This window comes from Bombus pyrosoma, linkage group LG16 (assembly GCF_014825855.1).
Source record: "Bombus pyrosoma isolate SC7728 linkage group LG16, ASM1482585v1, whole genome shotgun sequence".
NCBI lineage: Eukaryota > Metazoa > Arthropoda > Insecta > Hymenoptera > Apidae > Bombus > Bombus pyrosoma.
The window spans coordinates 3566736-3594270 of record NC_057785.1 but is presented as its reverse complement, the minus strand read 5'-3'; the positions used below and the strand labels follow the sequence as shown (position 1 = coordinate 3594270).

At 39.7% G+C, this 27535-nt stretch overlaps 1 protein-coding gene across 31 annotated transcripts in view; it reads right to left on the bottom strand.

The window, feature by feature from the left end:
* LOC122576586 (basement membrane-specific heparan sulfate proteoglycan core protein) overlaps positions 1-27535 on the bottom strand; it is a 182669-nt gene that overhangs the window by 14369 nt on the left and 140765 nt on the right. For 8 of the 31 annotated variants that reach the window (XM_043747096.1, XM_043747103.1, XM_043747106.1 and 5 more), the window contains 17 exons: positions 27252-27368; positions 25255-25368; positions 24911-25024; positions 22683-22790; positions 18486-20972; positions 13224-13373; positions 12593-12703; positions 11304-11417; positions 6184-6291; positions 5506-5643; positions 2802-2906; positions 1999-2118; positions 1862-1921; positions 1700-1714; positions 992-1219; positions 574-711; positions 118-366 (listed from right to left, as the gene is read on the bottom strand). In XM_043747096.1, coding sequence (XP_043603031.1) covers positions 118-366; positions 574-711; positions 992-1219; positions 1700-1714; positions 1862-1921; positions 1999-2118; positions 2802-2906; positions 5506-5643; positions 6184-6291; positions 11304-11417; positions 12593-12703; positions 13224-13373; positions 18486-20972; positions 22683-22790; positions 24911-25024; positions 25255-25368; positions 27252-27368 — 4476 coding nt within the window. Of the gene's footprint in view, positions 1-117; positions 367-573; positions 712-991; positions 1220-1699; positions 1715-1861; positions 1922-1998; positions 2119-2801; positions 2907-5505; positions 5644-6183; positions 6292-11303; positions 11418-12592; positions 12704-13223; positions 13374-15034; positions 15185-16614; positions 16732-18485; positions 20973-22682; positions 22791-24910; positions 25025-25254; positions 25369-27251; positions 27369-27535 lie in introns of all 31 variants that reach the window. The other 23 variants (XM_043747101.1, XM_043747104.1, XM_043747109.1 and 20 more) reach the window with 17 other exon arrangements.

Here is a 27535-nt window from a genome sequence, read left to right as displayed (position 1 = left end):
TCGAATATTCTACTGCTGCCTACTATTCAGTGTCTCGAGTTCAGTTTAACTAAAACTCGCTGACAAAGACGATACATAGATATAGTGTCTTTAGTAAAAGAACAAAGAGACACGTACAGCATCCTACTTCGTCGCTACCGTCTATGCAGTCCCTCTCCAAGTCACAATGATAGCTTTTGGGTATACATTGATCGTGGCTGCCACAGGCGAACTCTGTGAAGCGACAGGGAGTGCCTGGTGCGTTTGGAGCACAGTCTTCTTCGTCGCTGCCGTCGGCGCAGTCCTTGTCACCGTCACAGCGCCACACTTTGCTCACACACTCTGTGTTGTTGCAGCGGAACTGATTTGGCTCGCAACCGTGCGGACCTATTCAATGTAATGAATTTTCTTGTAGAACGAAGAGACCAACCTTGTATGAGTCAGACTATGAATCTTCATACATTTAAACGAGATTCGAAGATGCAAATATGCAGAATGTGTATAAAATATTCATAAAATAAGTGAACCAAATCTCTATTTAATCGGGTTCTTGCATAAATATTCGCAGTCTGACGTCTATGAATGATGACTTACTGCAACGCATCTCGTCAGAACCATCGGTACAGTCCAGTCTGCCATTGCACACGTATGATTTGGGAATACATTCGCCGTTGCTGCAGGTGGCTTCGTCGTATTGGCACGCATGGGGTTTGTTGGTTGGTGGCGGCTCGACTGTACAGAGAACAAAAGTGATGAATCGAAATTACCCTTGTTGCGTTCTCTGGATTTTTTTTTTAAATTGCTTAAATTTGAAGATAGTACAAAAGAATAATTCCTTCTTTCAATTCTGCCAATTTATTTAAACGCAATTCTTTTGGCTCGTTAAAAGAAGGGTAAGATTAGACGACACGAAGATCAGAAGGCTGCAGCAGAATTAAGAGGAACTTTCAGAAAAAAGGCCTATAAAACAATTGAAAAGAGGAATAATTTTGTTGAATTTCAAAGCACGTACACTTTTCTACAGTGAGGTACACGCTCACTTGCTGACCAGGCGTGGACGAAGGATAGCCAACAGCTTCGCAGATATACTCTCCTGAATGTTCCAGTTGGATATTTGGTATTTCTAAGCGTCCATTGAAATCTCGACTTCCAGGAGGCAGAGGCAGATTATTTCCTCGTAGCCAGCGCACTCTGGCTCGAAGAAGACCTTCGTCACGGCATTGGAATACGACCTCACGACCTAATTTATGAAATAACAATGTAATATCCGAAGAGACTCCTGCCTTTCGACGTTACGTGTTACTTGTCTTGTATTAATCGTAATGTTCCCATAAGAAGCTTATGTTATGAGAAGAGTTTTTATTGTTTTTATTGTTTGGTGTGAGTAAAACGAAGAACATGTAATGATATGCGGTGTTGTTTGTGGAATTGTTCTTGTCAACTGCTTTGTCAAAAATATATATTACGCTGTAAAGTAACTGTCTTTGTTTAGATATACTCTTCGCATGCACGTTACTATGAAATACAATTATCTGTCGTCAATTGTAAATTAAATAACACGAAACTCCTCGCAGACATAGACGATTCTGGTATTACAATTATGAATGAATAAAATGGTCCTCTTAGATGATCATCCACAATTTCAACGAGTCATTAATCACGTTCCATAAATAAAAAATTGCGTAGCATTACTTGCGATTGCTGTCCGTAAAAATCTTACCTTGCTTCGGCGGGTCTGGCCAAGGCAAGAAAAAGATAATCAAAAATTGTATTAATCTTTTATATAGTTAATCTGCTTAATTTATAATACGTACATTTCTACGTGTAATACATAAAATACTGTGTAATACGATTATTATTCTTTCGTTGCCGCTAAACTTACTTTCTTTGATCACTTGCTCGCTTGGATAAGTCTTCAAGTTGAGACGACGAGATTCTCCATCTAGAGGAAGCAGGTGCAAAATGATCATGATAAAGTATATCAAATAATACATATTAAACTTAGAATTAGTTACATACAGCAATTTTCTTCGTCGGATCTGTCCCTGCATTCTGGCACCCCATTGCAGAGAGAGGACTGAGGTACACAATCTTTGTCTCTGGTACACGCGACGTAGCCGTGTGGGCAACTGTCAGGCGCTGGGGGAAGGTTGTGATTTAATAAAAAATTCGTGCAAGAATATTAATGTAAAATACCTTCTATAATACTCTAGAAATGTTAATAATTGGGAAGAATATAAAAAGGTGTTGATACCAGAGATATGGTACAGCATAAGACTATACTATAGAATGAGAACGATATGGTACGATCGTAAATTTAACTCAGAAGAGACCATTCGTTAATGCAATCGTAGTTTAGATTCGTTGAATTTTGGATTGCGAAAATGATTTTTAAATTAATATTCAAAGCAAGCCTATACGATATTAAATCGCTTATTACTTTAAGCTCGATGGGAAGTGTGTTGCTAAAGTTTCGAAGAAAAATCTTTCGAAAGAACGGTTAATGGCAGAAAATATTGCTCGGCCCTGAAAGGAACTTGAAGACTTAGCCTCTTCAGCTTTACATTTTATATCTTGGCACTCGAGATATATAAACTTTAGCTCATCGGTAATTTTACGATTGTACTGTATCGTTTCCACCTTGTTTGCTCACTCCACTTCCAATCTGTAGACGTAGACGATCGATTCGTGGCTATTTTTGACCAATAAGGAACATACAGGTGCCCTATTTTTAAGACTGTATCGAAGGAATATGGTAAACCGCGCTTGCATTGTTCCCATTCTGGTCTTCTTTTTAGCCAGAAACAGCATGAAAACCTTACCACAATTTTCGTCAGATCCATCATCACAGTCTATGAAACTGTTGCACTGTTGGTCAGCTCTGATGCAATCTCCATTCGCACACTGGAATTGGTCCCTGCCACAGCCTGCAAACACGTCGATGTATTGTAACTGATAGAATGAACAACTTTGTCTTGAAAAAACGATCGTGTGATCGTGAAAAAGTTTAAACGAGGCACAAAGGATCTATTACTCTTTAAGTAACGGTCTAAGGAATGAAAAAGAGCATGGACCACCAACAGTACCTAAAAATGCTAAGAACAGACATAAAATGATCGGTATATGTACACGTGTACTGGCACGCACAGAAAAATAGCGAGAGAAATTCACTTTTAACTCCCCCACACTGATCGCCTGTGAGTTTAACATTTCACTTATCGGGCCAAACTTGAGCATAGGTATTTTTGCAATTAACAGAGGAATGATAAAGTAGAAATGGAATGATATGCGAAGTATCCCAATGGCAATTTTCCATTTCGATTTTCATCTCAATATCTCGATTTCAAGTTGGTAAATTAAAAAAACAAATTAAATAATTAACTCGTGTTATCGTACGAGACCAGATTCAGAAGGTTAAGGCTTCCACTGTACATTTTTCTGTGTATGCTCGTTAATAAATTACTACGAAACTAGAAACTGCTGCACTATACTACAACACTCAGAACATAGTCTACGATCGATCACTTCAGGTAATATGTACCTTTTATCTCTAGCAAATCAAAAACTATGTCTCATGCTATAACAGGATCTACGCTAGGTTCGTACCAACAGGGATGTTCAACAGATTGTACCAGGCAACGGATGCACTAATAATTTACACAGGGATGCGTTGAACGTGTGACTGAGTTGAGTAGAATTCACTCAAGTCTCTACTCGAACAACCTACACACTGCCTATTTGGCTGCTAACACAGACTGAAAGAAAATGCAGAGTCTAGAAAATCTGGGGCGTCCAGGGTTCCAATGAAATCCTTATTAGAATCAACTAAAAATCATTGATGTTAAAACAGAAAAAAGAGCCGAGGCTTGACAGTTACAAATTAAATTATTTCTGTCAGCAATGTAGGCGACACACAATTCCTGTATAGGCGGTCGCATCTTTCCTTGGTGAAGGTTTCAAGAATCGTCGTTATTTTTGTTCGCAATCGACCATTATTTTTGAGCATACAAAATGAATCCTTTGATCATAGATCAAACATAGCTTCGTTATTTCATTTTCTTTACAAGTGATTGATTAAATAAAAGTTGAAAATTACGTGCTATTTGATCAAAGAAACTGACTGCAGCGTAACTGAATGGATAACGAAAAAATTGTAATGAAATGAATTTGAGGGGATTGGACGCCAGCAGATCATCAAGATCTGCCAGTGATCTAACCGAAGCAATACTGTTCGTCGGTAAAGTCGCGGCAATCGTAGAAATGGTCGCAGTGGTGAGTTTCAGGGATGCAAGTGCCATCAGCACAAACAAAATCATCCGGAGCACAACTCCTCGGAGTGCTCAGATTAGCTGGCGCCTGATAATCCGGATTGTAATCCTTGCTAGCCTGGTTCACGTGGGTTAGTCCCACCAGTGTGGTTCTACCTAGAAGTAACCGAAACTGAAACCACCTTGCACCTGGCTCTTCCTTTCTTTTAACTGTTTCTTAACCAATCGTCCATCTCTGTCTTGGAATTTTAACCCTGCAACTACTTACTATTGCGATTCCAGTCTTCTGTCTCTGAAGGAAGAGACAGTCATCGTCTGATCAACTATTTGCGATATTTTGTGTGTGATTTATAGGGCACCACAAACTGACAGTAGATCCTTTATGATTACACCAGTTAATACTACAGATAGTGAAACTTAGTTTGCTATAATTTTGGTTCAACTGAGTGTTTGATTTCCTGTCAGTCTGCTGTACAATTTGGGCCACTTGCGACTGAATCAGTGCACGTACAAACTCGGTGCGGCACAATTGGTTGCCTCTAGCAGGCGGTGGACACGGTGTCACGGCCAAATACTGCGTGTGCACCTGGTGCGTTGCGTGATCTACTGGATCAAGTGTGCAGAACCGAATAGAGCTTATGTACAGACAGTGGAAACGGCCACGACACGGTCAGACATCAGAAATCCTCGACAGACTCATCTAGACCTTAAGAAACGTGTTTCCGATTGTAAGATGTAATTTGTTCTTGCAATGGAAGTTCTCCTTGAACAGACTAAAGTATTTAAGTTCCTTCAACCATTTTCCAGAAATATTACAGTACTCTTTTGCATATTTGAACTAATATTACTGGCGCAATTTTGCAAATCAAATGACCATTTACAAATTCCAAGCCATCTGATTATCTTTGAAACAAAGAATTATAGACCTACAAAAAAGAAGTTCACAATTTGTATCTTCTATCCCATCAATTGATTAATATTAATCGTTAATTAAGACGCAAATGAACTTTGATCAGAGAAACGAATTAAAGTCCCAAATCTGACAATATGTTTCTCAAGGAACGAGTCAGTTTCGAGGATGTTCAAACGGGTTAGTGTAGGTCTTAGCTGGTCCCTGCAGCCTTTTCCACCCACTTTGGGTCAGACTACGTCTCCCTATGCGGCGTCTAGGACACGTTTCAGCCGGTGCACACGTGTTCCTGCCTAGTTCCTTCCCTTCAACGTCCTAAGCTGTCTTACAGACATCTTGTGCACCTACCTTGATGACAGTTCGTCTCGTCGTCTTCGTGAGGGCAATCTGGGCGTCGATCGCAGACGGCGGATTGCGGAATACACGTTCCATCGCGACACGTGAACTCGTCAGCACGACATTCTGCTGGTGGGGTCACCACGTTGTCTGCAATTTGAAACATTTTTATCGTTTTCGTTATTATTTTTCGCGAATCGCTATGGATATTGATCTACGAGTCAGGAAGTTATGTTTATTTCATTGGTTGGGATAGAAGCGTCGAGTATTCTGAAATTCTGCAGCCGAGGTCTTTTTAAGGTTTTCAGCACCGGGTTACTGCGGATCAAGGATCCGTCAACTTCCAGATTGTTCCGAGATTTTATCAGTTTCAGCAAACAGTAGTTTGGAGCTTGGAGAAGATTACGATCTTCATTTGAGTTTGACGATTAGCTGAAACTGATGTTCCAAGAGAAGCTAAATTCTTTGAACTATTTAGGACTGAATTAGTGTATAATAATGTTTCTATAGAACTCGTTACTAGGAACCAGCTGTACAATAATTTCTGGAATTCTTTAAGGCTTCGTGGAGTTCGACAGAGTTCTTTTGCAAAGTCCTTAGGGTTCAGAAAGGGAGGCAGGATCTCCACGGTGCTTGGAACATGGGAAAAGAGCTTTGGCAATAGGTTCTGAAATGGTCTGAAATCCTTACTGCAGTCGCGCTCGTCGCTACCATCGTGGCAATCGATGTTGCTATCGCAGAAGAAGTTCTTGTTGATGCACACACCGTTGTCGCAAGGTCGCTCACCGTTGGGGCACTCTGAAAAGACAGGCGACAGTTAACGAGGGAAAGGGTAATTTTTCAAGAAATATTCAAAAGAAACCGTGAAAAAATATATGAGAAAAGAAAAGAAGTAGACAGTATGCTCGCTTCCCTAGAACCATAAAGACCCCCATAATGCCATATACATTATCCCAAGCAATTGGAAGAAAGAGAAACTCGACTGGACAGTTGGAACAGAGCAAAAATATACATAGACAGGTTCCGATCGATTCTCCACGGTCCAGTGGCAGAATTCCATGAGAAAGTATGGTCGAATAAGCGGGCCATGGTAATTAACCGATCGATAGACTGTCCTAGTCGAGATACCAACAAAGATAAAACCGTCAAACAAACAGCGTGCACACTGCCGGCTGTCATGCGACGTTTTAAGGAGCGCACATGTACACTGATCCCCATAGCGGAACTCTCTATGGTGTCGTGATCGCGTTGACCGTCCGCGTTTAGAGATAGTAATTTGTAGAATCGATTGGAGTACCAATGGAACTTTATATTTGCTGTTTCTTCTTTTCTCTGTGCTCTTTTCTTAGGTCAGATAGGGTCTCGCATCTATTATGTGATATTATAGTTTGTTGAAGACTGAAGGAGGCAATTTAATTAATATGTTTGATTGGTAAACTCAAATGAAAATTACTTTCACGTCGATCATTGTACTTTTCTAGCGACCAATTAATTTCTAATTAATTCTTCTAGATTTATAATTACTGCCAGTTTTAGAATCGAGCAATTCCTGGAACGAAGTATCTTCGTAAGATAATTTACGCATTCAGAAATTCAAATTATCCAAATTCCTGCTCCCAGCAGTTTTCACGTTACTTTCCCAAATTTGGGATACTTACTTTATCGAGACCGATAATGAAATTCTCATATCTTTATAATCTTCTCAACACGGAATACTCGTTTCACAGTAAATTTGTCCTTTATTCGCGCAGCTATAGAATTGATAATACTGTCAAAATTTAATGGATGATTCTGATCTATTAAAGTGAGACTCTTGAGAAAGAATATTTCGTGCGCGCCGATCTAATAATTTCATAGAAATCAAATTCACTGATTCAAAGTCGAACGACGTATCTTAGTGATTTCAACGGAAGAGGATATCGGTAGTTTGTTACTCTTATCGATGCTGTCAATTTCGCGATTAATCATGCCAGAATCGATTCTGGTAACTGGTAAACGGGACCAAAGACTAGTTTCCATTGTTACTCCGTGGGATGTGCGTGTATTGGAAGAGTGGTAAGTAGGAAAATTCTACTATGCAGCACGATAACTCCGTGAACTACGTTCTCCCTAGGGAGCCAGAGTGTGTAACGTACTTTCCAAAAGCTACAGGAACGTTTAAACGTTATCAAACAGAAAGATCTAGGCAAAAGGCGATGCCTCGTAAATCTAAGGCTATGGTGTACCATATAGTAAGTAAGAGACAGAGACAGAGAGAGAAAGAGAGAGAAAGAGAGAGAGAGAGAGATACAGAGAAATAGATAGAAAGGGGCACATACACTGGGATCGATCAAAAGTTTCCTTCTAACTCATTCTACGTTGCCAAGGAACTGAAAATTATAGAGACTTAATCGTAGAAAATTATTAAATTGTAGAAAATTCCGCTGAAACGAAGAATATTTCGCTATTAAACTTTTCCTCGACACCAGTGTGTACAGAAATACGAATGTCTCATCCGGTTTGGCGACTTGTCGAATCCTAGGATCCTGTGTACGTGCGCTGTGCAAAACTCTTATAATCTAATATAGATCAAAATGGAAGAAAGATATATAGATAAATGTGAATATAAATATATATATATATATGTATATGTATATACAATCAGAGAGTGGAAGAGGTATGTACATATCAAGGTCAGGCAACCTGTGCTGAAAGAGAAGACCAAAAAATAAAACAACCAGTGTGTGAAAAAGAAAAAGAGAGAGAGTGGCAAGAATGGAAAGAAAGTGAGAGACAGAGGGAGAATTCGAGCAACAGGATAGAGAATTGTTTGCGTAAGAGCGTCCAATTGCATTTCCATAGTATCAATTAGAATAGGTCGGTGTATTAGAACGAGATTTAAGGGGGGTGGGGGTGGGTGTAGAGCTGAAACATACAAAGATACCGTAATTGTTAATTACACGAGTCTACAGAAGGGCACGTGCTCATACAGAGAGAGAGAGAGAGAGAGAGAAAGAGAGAGAGAGAGAAAGAGAGAGAGAGAGAGAGAGAGCTAAATTACATGAAATGAAATTTTTCATATTATTCTCACATAGATACATTCAAAAGTTCTAATGAATATTATAAGAGAAAAAGATGGAATAATAACTGTTTCACTTTTAACAGGAGAACCAACGATTTCTGCTTAAATATCATTCTGACGTTAAAGATTGGAATGGCTTCCTGTGGGATCAATTTAAGGGCCTTTTTCATACAGAATGTGAAATAATATGCAGGGTGAGTTAACGGGGCGATTGTTCACGGAAAAACGAGTCAAAAATGTACGATGCATTTTTTTCGCCCGAGTTTCTGTTTTCAAGAAAAACGACTTGAAAGTCGGTCGCGAGTACGTGTTTTTAGTGTAGCTGGCTCCAGTGGTTCTTAACCTGGATACATTTCAATATACCGGAGATAATTTACCACACAGTCTTCTACCGTTACAATTTACGCATTTGATTCTTCAACAATACCTACTTACGATTTTCTATTCGAAACTAATCACTCTTTTTACGTATCTTCAATCAAGCATATATATATTATTTAATAAAACAGATACATCTCAAGAATTGGTTGCCAATGGGAAGAATTAATTGCGAAAGGACTAGGAAGCTTAATTACGTTACATCAGCAAAGATCGTATTATGAAAAAAACTGAAAGAGAACCACTGGAGTACCGTAGAGCGCAACGCCTTTCAAGTTCAATTTCCCTCAAAACGAAGTTTCTTACGAGGAACCTCCACTGCATCTTTTCTTCTCATTTTTGCCCAAAGAATCGCCCTACATAGAAACCAAAACCCACCACTGCTAACAACCTACATAACCTAACTTTTTATCGCAAAAATCAATCGTAAGTCTCTTAGATCCATCGTTAATTGTTATTTATCTTTGAGCGTGAAAAGCTTCCAGCATTGATATATCTTTATTCAGAGGACAATTCGTAGATTCCATAGCCCCAATGGACAGCCTCATCCTCGATGACGAGGCCCCCTGGTCGCGGCGTCGCGATTCAAGCCGAGACGGCAGTCAACGTCCGACTCGAAACACGGTCGATAGGAACGCGGAAACGAGATTAACGGTTCTGCACGGCCAGACAAGAGCGAGCTGGCATTAGTTACAGCTTCTTAATTGCCGCCTTGAAGACCGACGCGCGACCAGGCAAAAGGTGGAGGGCTCTCCCTGCGATTCCCCGTACGCATCGATTTCCATTCGATGGCTTCTTCTCGTTTTTCACGCTCCGTCTTGTTTCCTCGAGCATCCATCAGATAAACCGGCACTCTCACTTCGATTTATTTCCTTGGAATCGTTCCTTGATCTCTTTCTACTTCGTTTATCTATAATTCTCTTCGGATAGTCTCGAGGAAGACACAAGAGAATTTGTTACAATTCGAGCTTCTTAGGTGTAAGCCGTGTTCTGAAGGAATTGCGTGTATCGTTCGACTTTTGAGAAAACTATAATAATTTTAATTTTAATTTTAACTTTCAGTCTGTGTGTCGTTTGATTCCTAAAATTGAAATATGTAGTCTACGATATAAGTAAACTGCGAATGTTCACGTTATTTTCATATTTCTAAGAAGGTAGTTAAAAAAGTAGAGCCTTGATAGAAAATTGCTTTGCCTATTAAGCATTATAGAAAGCACTATACCTCGGATATTTTAAATATTTTTTCATAACATTATGTGTATTTCGTTAAATCCTGCACTTTCAAATTCCCTATAAATGCATAAAAATTCGCGGTCTGCTGATAAGACGGCACAGCTTAACCCAAAAATTTCAAATTGCGATATCAATTAAAATAAACTTTGATCTGGTGAAAGTCCAAAATTTTTTACAGGGGATTGTCCTGCGTACGTGGATATCGAGGTGGGAGTCCTCTGCAAATTTGACAGTGTGCAGGATGGGGTATAGCTGAAAACGAAGAAACGATGAGCGTTAGAGAAACGTGTTAAAGAAAAGCTTCCATTTTTTCCTCAGGAATAATTCTTCATGCGAGGCGTCCCGAGAAAATGTCGAGATCCAACCGCGGAATAATTTATCAAGATGCGATTTCGTAGATTTAGCTCCGAAAGGCGGGGAGATTGAAAAGACAAAGGAAGAGACGAGAGAATGAAAATAGAGAAACCGGGTCCAGAGGTCGGTTGATTTGCATTACAGGCTGGACACCGCGATCGATGGGCTCTGGCGTGATTGTTTAATTGCAGCTTTCTGCGCAGAGGAATCCTGCCACGCGTTGTTTTTTCTGAATTAAAACTCGGTCTCGTTTTTCTGATACCATCGCGCGGTGGTACTCCATTGCCTAAATATAAATTGGCAAAAAACGAGGGAGCGCGGTTGCAAAAATAAGCAGGGGGTGTTTCTCTGCACAAACTATGCTTCTCGCATTATGAAAAATAGGGCGCAGGTGGGTCGTGCCAGTGGTTCTCAACATCCAAACAAATAAACTAGACTAAGAAAAATCCCTCTGTGTTCATCATTTAACTCTAAGCAATGAAGACAAAGAATCTTTTTCTCGTTTCGTCTTTATTGTCCAAAACGTAGAAGAATGAATCGATTGATAGATTAATCGAAGTTCTATTCTTAGTTATGTTTCTATTTTTATTGTTAAAATGAGAACTATTGGCAGATGAATTTATTCAGGGGATTCCCATAAGTTCTCCCGTATCGACCGTCGATCACGAGATCGATTCTCCATCGATACTGCAGCCTGCAGTGCAAATCGGCCTTGATCGACAGGCAAATAGACAGAGAAAGAAAGAGAAAGAGAAAAATAAATAAAGAAAAATGACGACCGTACGGCAGTTGATTTCGTCCGAGCCGTCCTTACAATGCTGTCGACCATCACAACGTCTCTTACTGTCCAGGCACAATCCGTCGTTGCATCGAAACATTCCAACCGGACATTCGCTTACTACAACGATGCCCAAAAAAAAACGGTCAGGTGATTTTCCATTAGGGCGTCTCGTGCAATGGCGCGCAATTCATAAGAGAAAAATGACCTTACCGACGGAGTTCATATGCCCTCTTTTAATTACCATTTATTGGTAACTATTACGTCTTTCTCTTTTTAGCAAACCGCATTTAATTAAAACTTAATCATAAGCAACTACACTAATGTTCTGTGGTATAACGTGTAAAAATTTTTGAAAGAGGTATAGGACTCCGTCACCACCTATCCCTTCGACGTCCTTTGCGTACACGTTGGTCCGTTGGTTCAGGAATGGAAAAAGTACTCACGTATATCTCCAATAAAATCCCGAGGAGTATACTCGGTTCTCTAACCCTTTCGTTGTACAGAAATACATACAGTACATATAGTTGCATAATTATTACATGTTAATTTTAGATCTTTCGAACCTGATTATAATGTCCAGAAGAAAGATAGAGACCTTAAATTCTATTTTCGAACCCTGACACATACAAGTAGTTTCAAAGACGCTACCTTAGAGAAGATAAAGAATTTTAAGTCCAGAATCAAGAAACGTTTCAGAGGTTATGACCCCACATATTCTATAATAGTCAGACGATTGTAAAGAATCGAGTTTCAGGCATGAAATGATATGAATTGAGATCTGATAAACAACGAATGGGTTACAAATTAACCAGCATACGTTTCAGGCAATAAAAACTGGCCGCAATGAGCCAATGAAGTGTTATACATGCTTGGAGATCGTATACCCATTCTCATGCAGAAGCATGCATATAAATGTCCAATTTAAGACTCGCAGTCTACGTAATAATTGACCAAAACTTTTACATGCATCCGTGTCGCTGAAAATACAGCGTAAGACTGACTTTGATAATGCCAATATAGCTTTTGCATCGAGGGAATGCGACGTTAGTTAAAGAACGACCAAAAGATGTTGCCTCCCTTAAAGGCGACAAATCAGAGAATAGGAAGATTAATGCAGGATAAATGGTTTTAGTTACAAACGCCATGAAATGTGCCATTGAGGTTAGTAAATTTATGTTGTGTTGAAGATGGTTCCCGAAAGGTAATTTTCTATTGGACAATCACGCAAAGGAAGAAGACCAGGTGGCCAGGACATTTTTCGTCATGTATTGGTAGCAATGATCCATAGTTACCGCATCCAATCTCGTCAGATCCGTCAGCACAGTGGGTTACATTGTCGCACCTCTCGATTTCAGCTATGCATTCACCACTGGCACATTTCCACTCGGCAGGTGTGCAGACCCCTTGACACAAGTAACAGCTCAACAACAAGCTCTAAAGAAGCTTCAACAATGGGATGGTTGGGGAATTGCAGCGCCATTGACATAATCACTAGGGTGATCACTTCTAGTGACCACTCATGATGGCTCAGTCATGACCAGCTGAGGCGGGCAAAAAGGATCTTGACCAAGGTAAGGGTCACTCGAAATCTTGTATTTCTCATAAAAGAATCAAGGAATAACAAGTGATTCTTGAATTATTTATTACTCTGATGTGACTAACTGTGTACGTATATAGGAAATTCAAAGATGCACAAATATCAGAGTACAATTTCCATAAAATAAACAGGTTAACTATCAACCACGAAATCATCGGTTTACTTAAATTGAGAAAATAATTTCTACCGATATAGAATCTGTCTTTTTTTAAATTTAAGATCGAGCTGGTTATCAAAGGTACTTTATTCGATGAGAAAGATTATCGGGAAACATTGAAAATGCAAAGACCATTCGAATGACCTAATTGGGTGCAAAGGAAGCTTACCACAGTCATGCTCGTCACTACCATCGAGGCAGTCGAAGATATTGTCGCATTTGCGTCGAAGCAGAATGCATTGTCCGTCTTTGCAACGCATTTCCTTGCTCGGATCGCATTCCCTCGGGCGCTCAGTTGTCTCGCCTGGCCATACATGGCCTGAACGTACATACACAAACAAGCACATTGCCAGCTATTCGAACACAAGCCTTCTGCCATATACAAACGTAAAAAAGTATCTCCATGTCGAGGAAAACGATGCTAGAGCGGTCAAGATCACTCCTCACCAAAGCTTTGTACACATTAGCTTAATTTGGATAGAATTGGAAACAATTGTCCCATATAATAAAGTGTTATATAATCAAATGGAACTTATATTTGTCAGAGGATAAGAAATTATAATCTTCTAGTTTTTCCTAGCCAAATTTTGCCAAGATATTCTATGTATGTATATGGACAAGTAACTTTGAAGATTTATTCAAAAGTTATTGAAAAGATAAAACAAATGGCAATAGTAGTGAGCCAAAAATAGGTTCATAGTCAATGTAATTTGAAACTTTTATTGTTGCTGTTGATAAAAAAACCTATGGCGATTCAATTGAGTGTGTTAATCTTTCTTCTTAAGGAAAGTATATTTTTGTTAAAACTTGTTGACAAAGCTTCAAACGACTTATATTTACACGAAATTTTCCCCTTTCCATATAAAAATTCTATATAGGTTTTTCTCCCATTTATATTCGTACAACGACCAGACAAAATTCGTCGAGAGAAATTGGAATATTTAATATAATTCTACGTTTTTGTAAGTCGCGATAGCTAATTATTTTTAAATATTTTTTGCAGTTTTAGTCTCTTGCTATACAGGATACTGATCTTTGAGACAAGATACGGTTGGAAAAGCTAGAGAGAAATAAGCCTGGAAATAAAGACGGCTTCTTAGCCAGTTTCACTCTTGCTTATATCAAGCTAATGAATTAATTAGCGGTGAGACCACGGCTGACCAGCATCGTCATCCTCATTGTCAAGTGCTAAGCAAACGAGAAATACGCGTCTACCCAGCCAGATTTTTACCTACATTAAGAGGAAGGCCCCCACAGTGTATTCGTAAACACGTTTCTTTGAGGTGTAGTCAGACAGAGGATGGAGGAAGAGGAGTCGAATATAATCGAACGCAGATGGTATATCAAGCGAAAATGTATCGTAACTTTCACTGTTGTGCCAGGTTGGAAGGAACGATCCGCAAATTACTATAATTTTTGTTGAAATTCCCAGGCACAGAATATTTATCCTACAATTTCAGACAATCTTCATTTTACAGATTGAAAGATCAACAGAAATTAGGTGTTTTGCGAATGGGATATTGAGAAGAGATTTTACATTTCGCGTTCTAAAGTTTCTATAGTACACACACATATATATTCCTGCGTGTTTGCGTTACAATAAAGAAATTATGAGGCCTCGAGCTTCTTTTACCAGCCTTCTCAAACTTCTTCAAACCGTGTCAAACTTTATCAAACTTATACGGATTCAAACGGATGCTGGTTCATATTTCTCAAAATTTATCCAAGCGGAGCAGAATGTTCCTCCCAACAACGACAAAAACTTAAATTGTTCAAATTTCGCTGCCCAAAATTCCAAAATCAATGTTGTAAACACGTACAAACTTTATACTTCATTCTGTCGATACTTTTTAAGTATCTTTTCTTGCATGTTTCCGATAATGTGACAAGATTAATTGACGTTCGTTTAGCGCACTATTGAGCAAGGAATTTCGTGCAAAGAGAATGAAAAAAAAGATGAAGAGGGTGAAAACAGCGTACTGATAGGTGGAGTGGCGTGTGTAATGGTTTCGTTAGCGCAATCTTCGTCGCTCTGATCCGGACAATCCGGGTGGCCGTCGCACCTGTAGACACCCTCGATGCACTTGTTCCCGGTGACGCATTTGAACTGGGTGGGTGTGCATTCCCGTTCTGTTTGTGTGGTCGTTTGTGTCGCAGCAGGAATACACGGGAGCAGAGAACACACATTTATATATACAGATACGTTGACAATGCTGCTGAACAGGGGATGGTTTTTTGTTCAGGGGGACTCGATCGTTCGTCCATTGAAGAAGAATTTTTTGCCTTTAACACAAGATCTCGTCTGTTCCATCTTTGGAAAATGATCGAGATTGGAATTTTCTAAAAACTACAGTTTCATGAAAGTTAAGAAATTATTATACATTAGGATTTGTTGATTTATATTTCTTCTTCGACGTCTACGTTATGCGGTTGATAACTCAAAATACTTGAGATTTAAATGTTTCAAAAATTACAATTTGATTATAAATCGTAATAAAAAAAAATAAAAATAGATTTCTTAAAAAGTTATACAGGTATAACTTAAAAAGTTATACAGGTTTCTTTATAGTTTATTATATCAGGTTGTTATTTCATACTTCTTCAATGTCTAGTTACCTTGTCCTCCTGATAGAGGATAAACGTTGCGCGTTGAAGAGGGGGGATCACCTGTAGGGTTTCGATTCTGTTATGACATCACGAAAAGCTCGAAGCTCGTCCACGAACAACGAAAGCGTTCGACGAACAACGATACAAAAGCTATTGCTTTGAACAATACGGGAGAGGGACGATCGACCCTCTCATTCTAGCGTTTCAAATTGGATTAAGGAAATTCCTCTAAACTTTCTGGGGACTCGGGACGCGTGAATCTATATACAATTAATGGTCTAGAGAGGTGAGGGTTAAAACTTTGAAACTACCAATGTACAAATGTAGGCACGGTGGGTAACAAAAGCTTTGACGTTTTTCCTTTCTTAACTATTTCGGTTGACCAGCAACTGATTTTTCAACCGAGGATAGTCATATTAAAATACTAAATTCTATTTACTGTATTGGTATACTCTCATTGTTTTATTTACTATGCTGTATTCATTTTTATTTCAGTTATTTCAAGCCACCAGTTACCACAAGTTCCAGTTATGGCAATACAATTAACGAAATTTTCACAATAAAATAATAAGTTAAACGTGCGCGTGTTAGAAATAATTGGAGTTGGACTTGCTTAGTTTATGTCAATAGTATTGCAAAGATAGCCTTCCCTACCGAATTCTTTCAAGTAATACAAATCAAAGGAACATCAAAGCTTCCTTCACCCAGCACATGACACGCTTCGTAAGTATCGTCAAGGGTTGAGATTACTTGGCAAGCAGAAGCGAAGACCACCAACACCAGAAACTCCACGTCCACTTTCTCCAGCTCAAACAATTAACTAAATATCTATTTCTTTCTGAAAACAGTAATTTATAAAAAGAAAAACAAAAAAGGAAACAAAAGAAGAAATGGCACTTTTATGGAGTCTCCAATATTGAATGTTCCCAGATGATAGGTAAGTGTTTATATACCGCAGTGAAGCTCGTCTTCTGCCCGGGGGCAGTTGTCGAATCCATCGCAAACAGCGCTCTTCGATATGCAAGAGCCGTCGTTGCAGGTGAAGTCCATAGAAGGGCACGGGGCCAAATCTACAGGGCGCCACCGGCAAAAACAGACAGCTTGGTTTCGTCAAACCCGTCGCCTCGAGCTCCCTCCTCAGGATTATTGCTCCTCAAAGTCGTGGAAAAGCTCGAGTCGAGGTGGCCATGTTACATTGGTTATATATTAAATATAAATATATGTACAAGCTATAAGATCCACGTGGACAACACACGTGTGGAGACATTTAAAGCGGGATCAACTGGGCTTGATACACTGAAAGCATCTGTTATGGTGAATGGTATTTATATATGGGCAACTGTCAGCCTGCGATATTGCCTCATGGCTGCCAAGTTAATCCTGCATTGCCATTGTTTCGCCTGATTTTTGAATAACAATTGATATAATACCTTTGTACAGGTTTTGTGATTTTTCTGTTTTCAAAGGAATATCAGTCTTTCACATTTGGAACTTTCTATCTGGCTCGTTGTTACATCGAGGTTCCTTAACGATAGAAACATGTTACCGTTTGTAATAAAAAGTGAACAATTCTTTGCAATCCGACTCTGGTAAAATCTATAAAATTCCACAGCTGTGAATCCGTAAAATTTCTATGAAAAATTATCTCGATTAAAATCTGCTAGTTCTAGAGTTAAATCCTGCTGCAATTTTTCATAATTCTCCGGCCAAGAAAAAGTTATTTCATCATAGCGCAGCAGGATGAACAATACAGCCACAGTACATGATGTTTATTGGCACAGTATCTGCAGCCTGACAGAGCACACGACTCCTCGACCGCGGGGTATCTTTTTACAGAGGATTCCTTCGAAGCTGGCTAACACTTAAAGCAATCTGAACGAAGCCTCTCGAAGGCGATTAGGATATATTCCATGGGTTCTATGTACAGTGTGTGCGTCTGGACGTGTAATTTGTCTCTCGTGTCTGCGTAACATTAACTGAGAACATCGACGACCAATAGAAGAATCGGGAACAACGTTGTTTGGACTCCAAACAGATTAAATACTTTGGTTTACTCGTTGAACCTCAGGGCAAATAAACTGACTGCGAATTGCAGTGTGCAGTCCGCAAGACCGATGAAAGATGTTTGTTATATCCAGAGATGTAAGCTGTCTCGACTTCCTTTGCATTCACCGTTTGCTTTATCCCTATCTTATTGACCTTATTTGTACAGCTGTGGCCTACTCCGAGACCTACTTTTTCAAATAACTACAATACAGTGGTAATTCGTTTAGATTCCATGAAGTTATGGAATGCAAGCTGTAATTCTCACGAAACAATCTCTTCTTTATTAATAAGGAAGTAGTAGCCTTTACTACAGCAACAAAAGTCTATCAGTAAGAAAAGTTTCAACTAAATTTATGTCTTACGAGCATCGAATTTAAGAGAATCACTGGGGTTTAAGCGAGATATGTAACTATCACTTTGTGGCCTACTTTAAGATCTATCTTTTCAGGTAATCGAGAAACTTGAATGCAAAGGAAGAGTCACGGTGACTTAGCCTGCGCAAGGAACAGAATTCCTCCGAGTACATTCAATACAAAGGCCTTTGTACAGCAAGGATGGACGCCACAAATTAAGTTCCAACATGAACATACAAATATCTTCTTCGTCAAAATTCCTGGGCCAGATTTCCAAGCCACCACTTTGTACAGCGATAGATCCCACCAATTCAGAGCCCCACTTTTCAGACCTTCGTTGCTGGCAAGGTTTCACTGAAGAATATTCGAAGATGCCAAGAAGTGAAAGAACAGAACGGAAGAAGGATAGATGGACTGGTTTCTACCTTCCATCCCACAGTCAGCTTCGTCTAATCCATCCTCACAATCCTTTACGCTATTGCAGACGAAGATATTGTCGATGCAGGTCCCGTCGCAGGCAAATTTCCACATCGGACATGTGGAATTTTCTTCGGTCTCGTTCACTCCATTCTCATAATCTCCATTGGTATTGCCGTTACAGTCAAACTCGTCGCCATAATCTGGACAGTCTGAATATCCATCACACCATTTGTCTGCCGCGATACACGTGCCATCGCTGCAAACGAACTGATCCGGGTCACAGTTCGTGGTCGTGCTAGTCTCTTTGGAGATGAGGTCGGAATTTGTAGTGCTCGGTCTTTCTGTGATATCCTCTTCGCAATCGTCCTCCACGTCCTGGTCAGCTCTGAGCTTTGTGTTCGTCTTTTCATCCTTGTTGCACTTTCTTCTAGCCGGGGAAGAGGAGCTCTTGGTAGTTGGCAAACTTGTAGAAACCGTAACGTCGTCTACTCTGGAGTATGTTTTACTCTGTTGATCTTGCCCTTCCTCTTGGTCAATGATTTCCTTGGACTCTTTGCTGATGTTGTTCCTGCTCAGTTCTGTCACGGTCTCCACCAACGTCAGTGATTCTGTGGCGTCTGAATATTTATGATCAATTGGTTTTATAGTTAAACTATGGTTGAACACCTCTGAGAATTCTGAGAAGTCCTGAAAGGAATCTGAAGAATTACCGTCATCTTCAGGCTTGGAAAGTGTGGTATCCTCGATTAGTCCAGAATCAATCTTATTCTCGCTTGTCAGAGACTTCTCGATACCTGCTTGTCGCAACTTCTTCTCCAACTCATACACTCTCTGTCTATAGAAATCCACACACTTCGAGGTACAATTGTATATCTTCGCTTCCAAGGTTTGGTCGATAGAAACTGACTTGGGAAGAATTTTATCAGCTAACCTGTCTTTACTAAGTAGATCTATCAGGACCTTGGAATTGTTCAAATTAGATTCGAATAACAGTGTCTCCACGTTTGCAGATACATTATAACTGTAATACTCGTCTGCAATCGTAGAAGCTGTCGATGATACCGACGATGATTCCTTCTCTTCCAAGTTCTCGTCATAATACGTCGTCTCTTCGCTCTCTTTTCTGCTACCTGATATCTCCGTAGAATCCTGACTAGATCCGTCAGCAATTAAATTTTCTTCCGAACTTAGGACAGTCGATGTCCTGTACTTTTCCGTAGTCCAGGAAGAATTTTCTGAATCCGACACTGTGGTCTCTTCCAGGAATGTCGTCTTCGGGATCCAATACAGCATTTCCTTCAATGAATATTTAGTCCCAGATATATCGAAAGTATTTCGGTCCCCTGAATCCAATCTCATCGCGTATTCTTCCCCGGTGAAGTTTAACTTCTTGTCTAAATCTTCATCAGAGTACCAATTCCAATTTGTAGTTTCTGAAAAGTCAGTGGAGTTGATTTGTTCTGTACTCGTCGACGTGGTTACCACGGCTTCTTCCAGACTCCCATCTTCAGAAACAAATAATTTTTCACTCGACTCTGTAAGACTAAGAGATTCATCCTTCACCGAAACAAAGACACTATCCGTCGTCCTGTTCACCTCGCCTTCCAACGTTACTTCATCTTCTTCCTTCGTCGAAAGATTAACCTCCGGCCTAATCGAAAAATCTTCCAATTTTGATACCGTAGTTTCCTCCACGCTTTTCAAAGTCGTTTCTTCTTCCATCTCTTCTTGAATCTTATTAGAAAGTATTTCATTTTTCATTGAACTTGGATCGTCGGTGGTGGTCGAGCTAACAGTCTCCGGTGTTGTCGAGTCTGTTGGATATTTTGTGCCAGCAAATACGAGCATATGTCTGAATCTACCTTTCTGCCCTTTCTTCCTACCCTTCCTCGACTTCTTCTTCTTCGCACGTACCTTTTCATCGTTGACCACAGTCGTGGAATTTGTGGGATCGGTCAGAACTGACACTTCACTAGACGTTGCGTTCTCAACATCAGACTTTCGGTGGTTCTTCTTCCTGTTCTTTTTCGGCTTCTTCGCCTCATTATCAGTGAGATCTCTCACGTCGTTCAAGGAACGTATCATCATTTTGGCAGATCTCGAGCTGTTCCTATCGGGTGTGTCAATTATTTTGAAACCTATTCGTGACAAGGGATTCAAGTTCCTCCACTTGGACCTCCAAATGTTCCCTGGATTCGGTTTTTTCTCGATTATTTTCATCGAGCACGGATCGCTTATCTCGATGGCTATTCTTGGTAAGGAATTCGAATGCTTTGGCACGGACCTCCAAATATTCTGTGGACTTGAATTTTTATCAGGTAGTTTATTCGAGGATGGATCGATGGTAAAGCTGTTCTTCGGGTGTTTCTTTGAATTTGTCAAATTCCGCTGCTTCAGGTCACCAACGTGATTCCAGTTCAGCATTCTCGCAGTTTCCAGATACTTGCGAAACGTATGCTCATCGTTGTATAAATTCCTCCACTTGACCTTTTCTGTGACGACGATCATAGTGACGGAACATGAAGGATTTGCCCTTTCGGAGAAAGAGGCGAACGAGAGAAGAGAATCGAGGCGGAGGAAATCCTAACCTTCCACCTCGATCGAGACATCAACGAGAGAAAGAGGAAGAATAAAAAGACTGGACCAGGACAGTGGGCTAAATAGTTCACTTTGCTCGTTAAGGAGCAAACAGTTGATTCGTGAATTTTTCTCTAAAATCGGCCCCGAAGTGAGAGAAAGAAAAATATTTCGTCAACGACCAGAGCTTAACAGATGTGAAATTATAAATTTCACAGGGCCGTTTCACAGAAATAGTCGAATTGCATGGACGATTAATAAAACCGCGATGAGGATTAAGCAGAGGGGATGATACCACGAAATTAGGATGGTGTGGTTTCAATTTTAAATATCTCTAGCTATGTCAGAGCAACAGGTGTCTGCATTATTCAGAAAGTCAATTTTCACGTTTCAAAGCCGACTTGGGGACTCTATTCCACGCGTGTCCCTCTCAAGGAACAGTTGTACGACTAAATTTATGTATTACAAAAAATTAAGTTCGCTCAAAGTAGCACGATACTACTTGGCCACGTAAAAGTGAGGATTACTACTGAAGAGATAGGGACTTCCCATCTTTCCATTTTTATTTTTAATTCTTTTTTGGTGTTTTACAAAATCTGAGAAAAGCAATTGTACGTCTACCCTCTGCAATTCCTAACAATTGAGATATACAGGGATTAGATTAACACTAGAACTAACACACCAGTGAAATTGATTGGTTTTACAATTTTATTTTTATTGTTATTAGTTTTAAAAGACTAACATAATGAATTTTATTTTCTTTTTTATGTATTCAAACTGAAAATAATTTTGTATCAAGGCTGCCTATACCAATACCAGTCAAAATGACTAGTACTTGTCAAAGTGTACAAGGGTCCTGCAATCTGTTTAGGGAACCCCAATCCCTCGTTTAGGGATCATGGTCCCAGATGGATTAATAATACCAAAAATGTACTACATAACATGACATTGCTTCTGTGAGAAAGTAATAAATCAATAAGTATAAAAATATTTTATTATGACGTATTTTTTAAAGACTCTGTCATTTTGACTGGTAGAAATAGCTTCATGTTAACTATCAGTAGTTCTAGTGTTAAAGGAAAGAAATACGGTAGAAGCAATCTTAGCCGAAACATTGTGGTCCCGTAGAACAATTAGAGTCAGCGTTAGAAACACGTCGTCGTTTTCGATGGATCGATCAGTCTCTTCTTCCTCTTCCCTCTCAAGTTTCAGCCTCGTCGAACCGATAAAGCCACTAAACCTGATCCTCATAACGCGCTAAATGCTCTTTTGCACAGATCTCTGCTGAAATTACGTAACTGATCCACTGAAACTGTACGATCCGATCGAATCGTCGTTCCAATATTGTTAAAAACAATTGCTCATCATTCTACAGAAATTCAATCAACGATCATCAGTGATCAATAACGAAACATCATGGTCTAATTGCAGCTCGAGATCCCAGATGTTGAATGGGGCAAAGAGCTACCAGGAGACAGACACGACGCTTAAAAATCCAGAGCAAAGTATATTGTTGTATGTATGTGTGCGTGTGTGCACGAGTTCGTCTGTGTATATGTGAGCGTGTATGTGTGTGTAGACACGAGTGTAGGGACACGAGTAGGTAGTGTGAATGGCATAATTACCGCAGTCCCTTTCGTCAGAGCCATCAGAGCACTCCTCCACCCCGTTGCACTGTAACTCGTAACCGATGCACCGTCCGTCCGTGCAGCGAAACTGGGCCTCTCCGCAACCTGCTCCACACACCACACTCATGCACATTTAACCCTTTAACCACGCGCAACTGGTCAATAATATCGGGAAAGAACGGTGGAGAAGAATTTAGAGAAGAAGAGACTTTTCATGGTCCTTTCTTTACATTCTGATCCTTTGACGTACTTTTGCTCTCAATGGTTCTTTGATGTTGAAGATAGAGAGGTATAGTGTACGGGTGAATTATGGTAGAGGGATCGTTTGATAATCCGAGTCTACTAAGAGACGTAAAAACTGGCAAATTTACGTGTTGACGTCGATCGGAATTTTCGAAAAATTCGTTAGCAGACTCTTTTGACCCACTTTTGCTCTTAATCGTACCTTGGCGTTAAAGATAGAGAGCAACATTGTTCCGTGAAATATAGTAGGGGGGTCATTACAGTAGTCCAAGTCTATTAAAATATGCGAAACTGAGAGAATCAGGGGTTGACTGTTGGTTGGAATAACCGTCCTTGGCAGTGCAGTTGCGCATGAATTCTACAAGGGACGATAGACACTTTGATAGACTCTTCTGGACTTCACTCTTGCTCTTTCCTTCATGTTCAAGCTCACGACAATATCTTGTGAGTGAAGGAATGAATCGTTGGATCTAGTGTTGTAGGTACATTAAGAGATGAGAAAATAAGAAATTTAATATTCAAATATGATTCTCGAAAATTGTCCATGTCTCACTCCACGAAGAAACTAGGGACTTAACTTTAATTAATAATTCGTTTTCATAATAAAAATCTACTTAACACGAAGAAACGAATGATCAGACATCGCAGTCCGAATTCCATTTCTCCTGGAGCATAACCTTGTGAGTAAGAATGTCTATTCCCACGGTGATTTGGAAGGAGAAATATTCGAGTGAATGGCGCAGTTAAAGGGTTAAAAGCGCAGCCAAGCAGGCTTCTCATCAGCCCCTGCTTCACAAATAAAACACGCGGCTTCGGCTTACGATTCAAGCGTCCCCTTTGATGTGTTCCCTTTCCATCCAGTGAAATCAGCCGTGTGCCGTCGATACCGAGCCCTCAATGAAACCGCCACACAGCGTGGAGAGCATTTTTTAGATCCTCTTGCCGTGATTACCAAGCGGCGGATGATCAATGACTTCGTGATTCATGATCGACGAGATTCGAAGTTTTACGAGATTTCGAATCACTTCGAATTTCATGGAGTCGATGATTTTCAGTATGAAACATATTCTACATTTGGACTCGTTTTTTCAATGCTTCCTACTAATTCTGCAGGACAATTTTTGTCACAAGGAAATTAATATGCGACGTTTTATCAATTCTTCGAAACAGGCTTATCAAATTTCGATGATCGGCAGATTATTAAATTTCGAAGTGATTCGAGCTCGTGACAAATAAGGGGAGAGATGAAATTGATCGGGGATGATTTTCGAGCGTGAAAATCTGTCCATGCGTGCCATGGTGGAAAATTGCAAACTTGGGAATAGGAAAGAAGCCACTTCCGGTGTGAGGTTGACCAGCAGGGAAAAATCGAACATCGTCCAAAAAAGGAATAGATATACTCCAGCGAGATGGTTCGTGTCTTGGATCCAATTTTTCAGCGCTAAATAGTATCTTCCAGCTAACTTAAAAAGATCATATTGCCCTAGTCAATTTTTGAGTGAAAGAACAAACGAATCCGTGGAAGACTAATAATTCTTGGGTGACCTTGAAGGTGAAACCCATTTAAGTAAGGCTCATTTTATCGTGGAGGATTCCAACAAAAGACTGATACAAACTATAACATAATTCCTTTCTAGGTGAATTTTTCTATAACAATACGATACGTAGAATAGAATTTTTCGACAAAAGAAAAAGAAACGAGATTTTGTTTCACCTTATCTGTGCAATTAGATTGGAAAGCGTCTCCGCCACAATACAACGAGCTACGCGAGTCAAACCAGATGAATTAGCAGGTCATCAGAATCGCTGTGTCGAGCTAGCTTGTTGCTTTTGCAATAAGCTAACAAGTGGCTGTAGGTCAGAGGATTCCATCAGATCATTGGAATCCACGTTTCTCAAAGATTCCTATCGTATCTCAGGAATGATTAAAACAGTTTGTCTTTTTTCTTCTTTCGTTAAGAGATGAGAATAGGTTGACTCACCACACTGGTTCTCGTCCTCTCCATTACGACAGTCTATGTTCTGATTGCACCTTTTGTCGATACTGATGCAGGTTCCATCCAGACACCTGAATTGATCTCCGCTGCATGTGGTCACTTGGAATGAGAAATGGAAAATTAACATTATTTCACTGTGTCACGCTGAAATTGAACTTGTATCTCCGGCGAACGACGTTTTGTGCGATTAACAAAAAATAAGATAAAGCTGAACCGTGGAGGCTTGAATTATATTTTACGATAACTTGCCTGAAATTTTTGATTGCCAAATAAATATGACAAACGTCCATGGTTCAGTGAAAATAAAATACAAAGGAACATAATGGTACCGGTGCAATTGATTTCATCAGATCGATCTCGACAGTCGGATCTTCCGTCGCATCTCGAGGTCTGGCTCACGCAACTTCCGTCTAAGCACTCGAACTCGTCTGATCGACATCGAGCTGTGATTCGGGAAACAGAAAATAAGAATAAACAAAAGTTTCATAATGGTAAAAGAAATTTTTAACTTGAAAGGAGCAACGACGCGTAGGGATTTTAACCAAAGAACAAATGTTAAAAATTAAATCACAATAACAGAGATACAAATCAATCGCTACGAATATTTGTATTTGCTCTGTTACAAAGATAAAAAAGAGTATTTTCGTTGGCCTGGACTAGGTTAGGTCACGCATTCCTAAAAGGATTGTAATATAATTCTAAAGGAAGTCATATAGACTTTATAAATTGCTCCCAAATTAGAACCTATGTTGGGATATCTTTTTGAAAAATTACAATACAATTTTTTAAACATGATATAAATCTTATAAATCATTCGCAATAATATTTTATATACTATAAAGCCTTTCCCGCACAAAAAAATAGGAGAGGTTATTTTATCGATTTTTAGGTTAGAACTTCTAAAGAAATAAAACTTTCCCAAGATCTAGCCATCTTTAATTATACGATCCTTCCCCAAACACATGCACCGTAACAAATATGTGAAGATTCAGCGATTAAACGTGTAAAAGTGGAGGCCGGGTGACCTAACCTAGCGGCAAACAACTTGGAACGGTTCGAAACTGATTCTAAAGGGGATTGATCGGTCAGTGGAGATGAAACGGAGCCAGGAAGGTCCATTTATCGGGTCGACGCTTGTTCACAGCGGATAATTAGGCAGTGGAACGATGATAATGAATCGGATTATACCGTTGCGCCTCGTCTCAACGCGAAGAAAGGAGGGATATAAGATTCTGAAGGCAGGAGAACTAACGATTACGACTGCTCTGTTCATAGCCGTGCAATTAATTACTCGAGAAACAAGCGTCCATTATTGAGGCCAGTAATATGCTTCGGCTCGGACGATTACTCGGCCGAACAACCACGCGACGAGCCGTTTCACCTGAAATCGAACCTTGCGCCGCGTTCGCACTTAGTGCTTCCTTCTCGCTCGTTCCTCGCGCTTATTTCAACGTACCGGGTGTCCCGTTCAACCATACACCTTTCAAAAAATCTTTTTCTATTCTTTAATCAGGAAACGTTAGTGAATCGCGAGAATTTACAAGTTTCTTTTAGAGAAGTTTAAAGAAAGCTGACTTTATTTACTAGACTTTGTAATTTTGGTCAAATTTATCGTAATTTATCTTGCTTTTGCGCTACAGTTATTGACACACCCTGTATTTACTTTCCAATTTTCTTCTTTTACTTTGGATAGAGATTTTTCTTTGAAAATTGTGTACGAAGTGTTCGGGATTTGGATCTCGCGCTTTCGTTCAAACGGCCATGTGACCCCATGTGATCGGTGTGTGGAAGGGGTAACCGTGTAATGTTACACCATATTTCTTTCTTTCTCGTTCCCGACAAGTATACTTAATTTTATCAGTCTTAAAAGTGATTTATTTATCACAAGCGCATTCAGGTTTTTACAGGGCACCCGGTATACATCCCTTTAGAGGAATTTATTTATTCAGACGTAGAAAATGTTTTGAATGTTGTCCCTCGTTAATTAATACCTTTTACATTGTTTATTTTAGACCCATCATGCTTTAAAATTCGCTATTGCCTGTAGTATCGTCTGATACATATCAGAACCCGATTTATTTAAAACTTCGTAAGAAATTAAATTAGAAATGAATTTATTTAGATTCCTCTGTTCTAATGTAAAAGGCAAGCGAATTTTGAAACATAGGTTAGGTTGCATGTTTGTCAGTCACTTGTGAAACCAGTTATTTCGAAAAGTATGCGCCTCTATCATTCATATGTTTTCACGGATGATTAGTGAGCTTCCTCCCCGTCTCCAGACATTCCGCTTTACTTCGTTCAATTGATTAGTGGTTAATTTTCGTACTTATGTGCTGACAATTTTCCTCATCCCTCCCATTTCCACAATCCTGGTATCCATCACAGCGTTTCGATTTATCCACGCAATAGCCTGGGGTGCATTCGAATTTGTTCTCTCCGCAAGCTGCAAGAATCGTACATGTTCCATTTCTCTGTTCCTATATTTTTGCTTTCGCATGTTCTTCTTCAAGTTGACAGATGTTGACAACACGAGTTGAGAAAAAGCTCCACGAAGGCACAGAGAGCGAGTTTCACGAAGACAGATAGACAGAGACACAGCGGAGAACACAT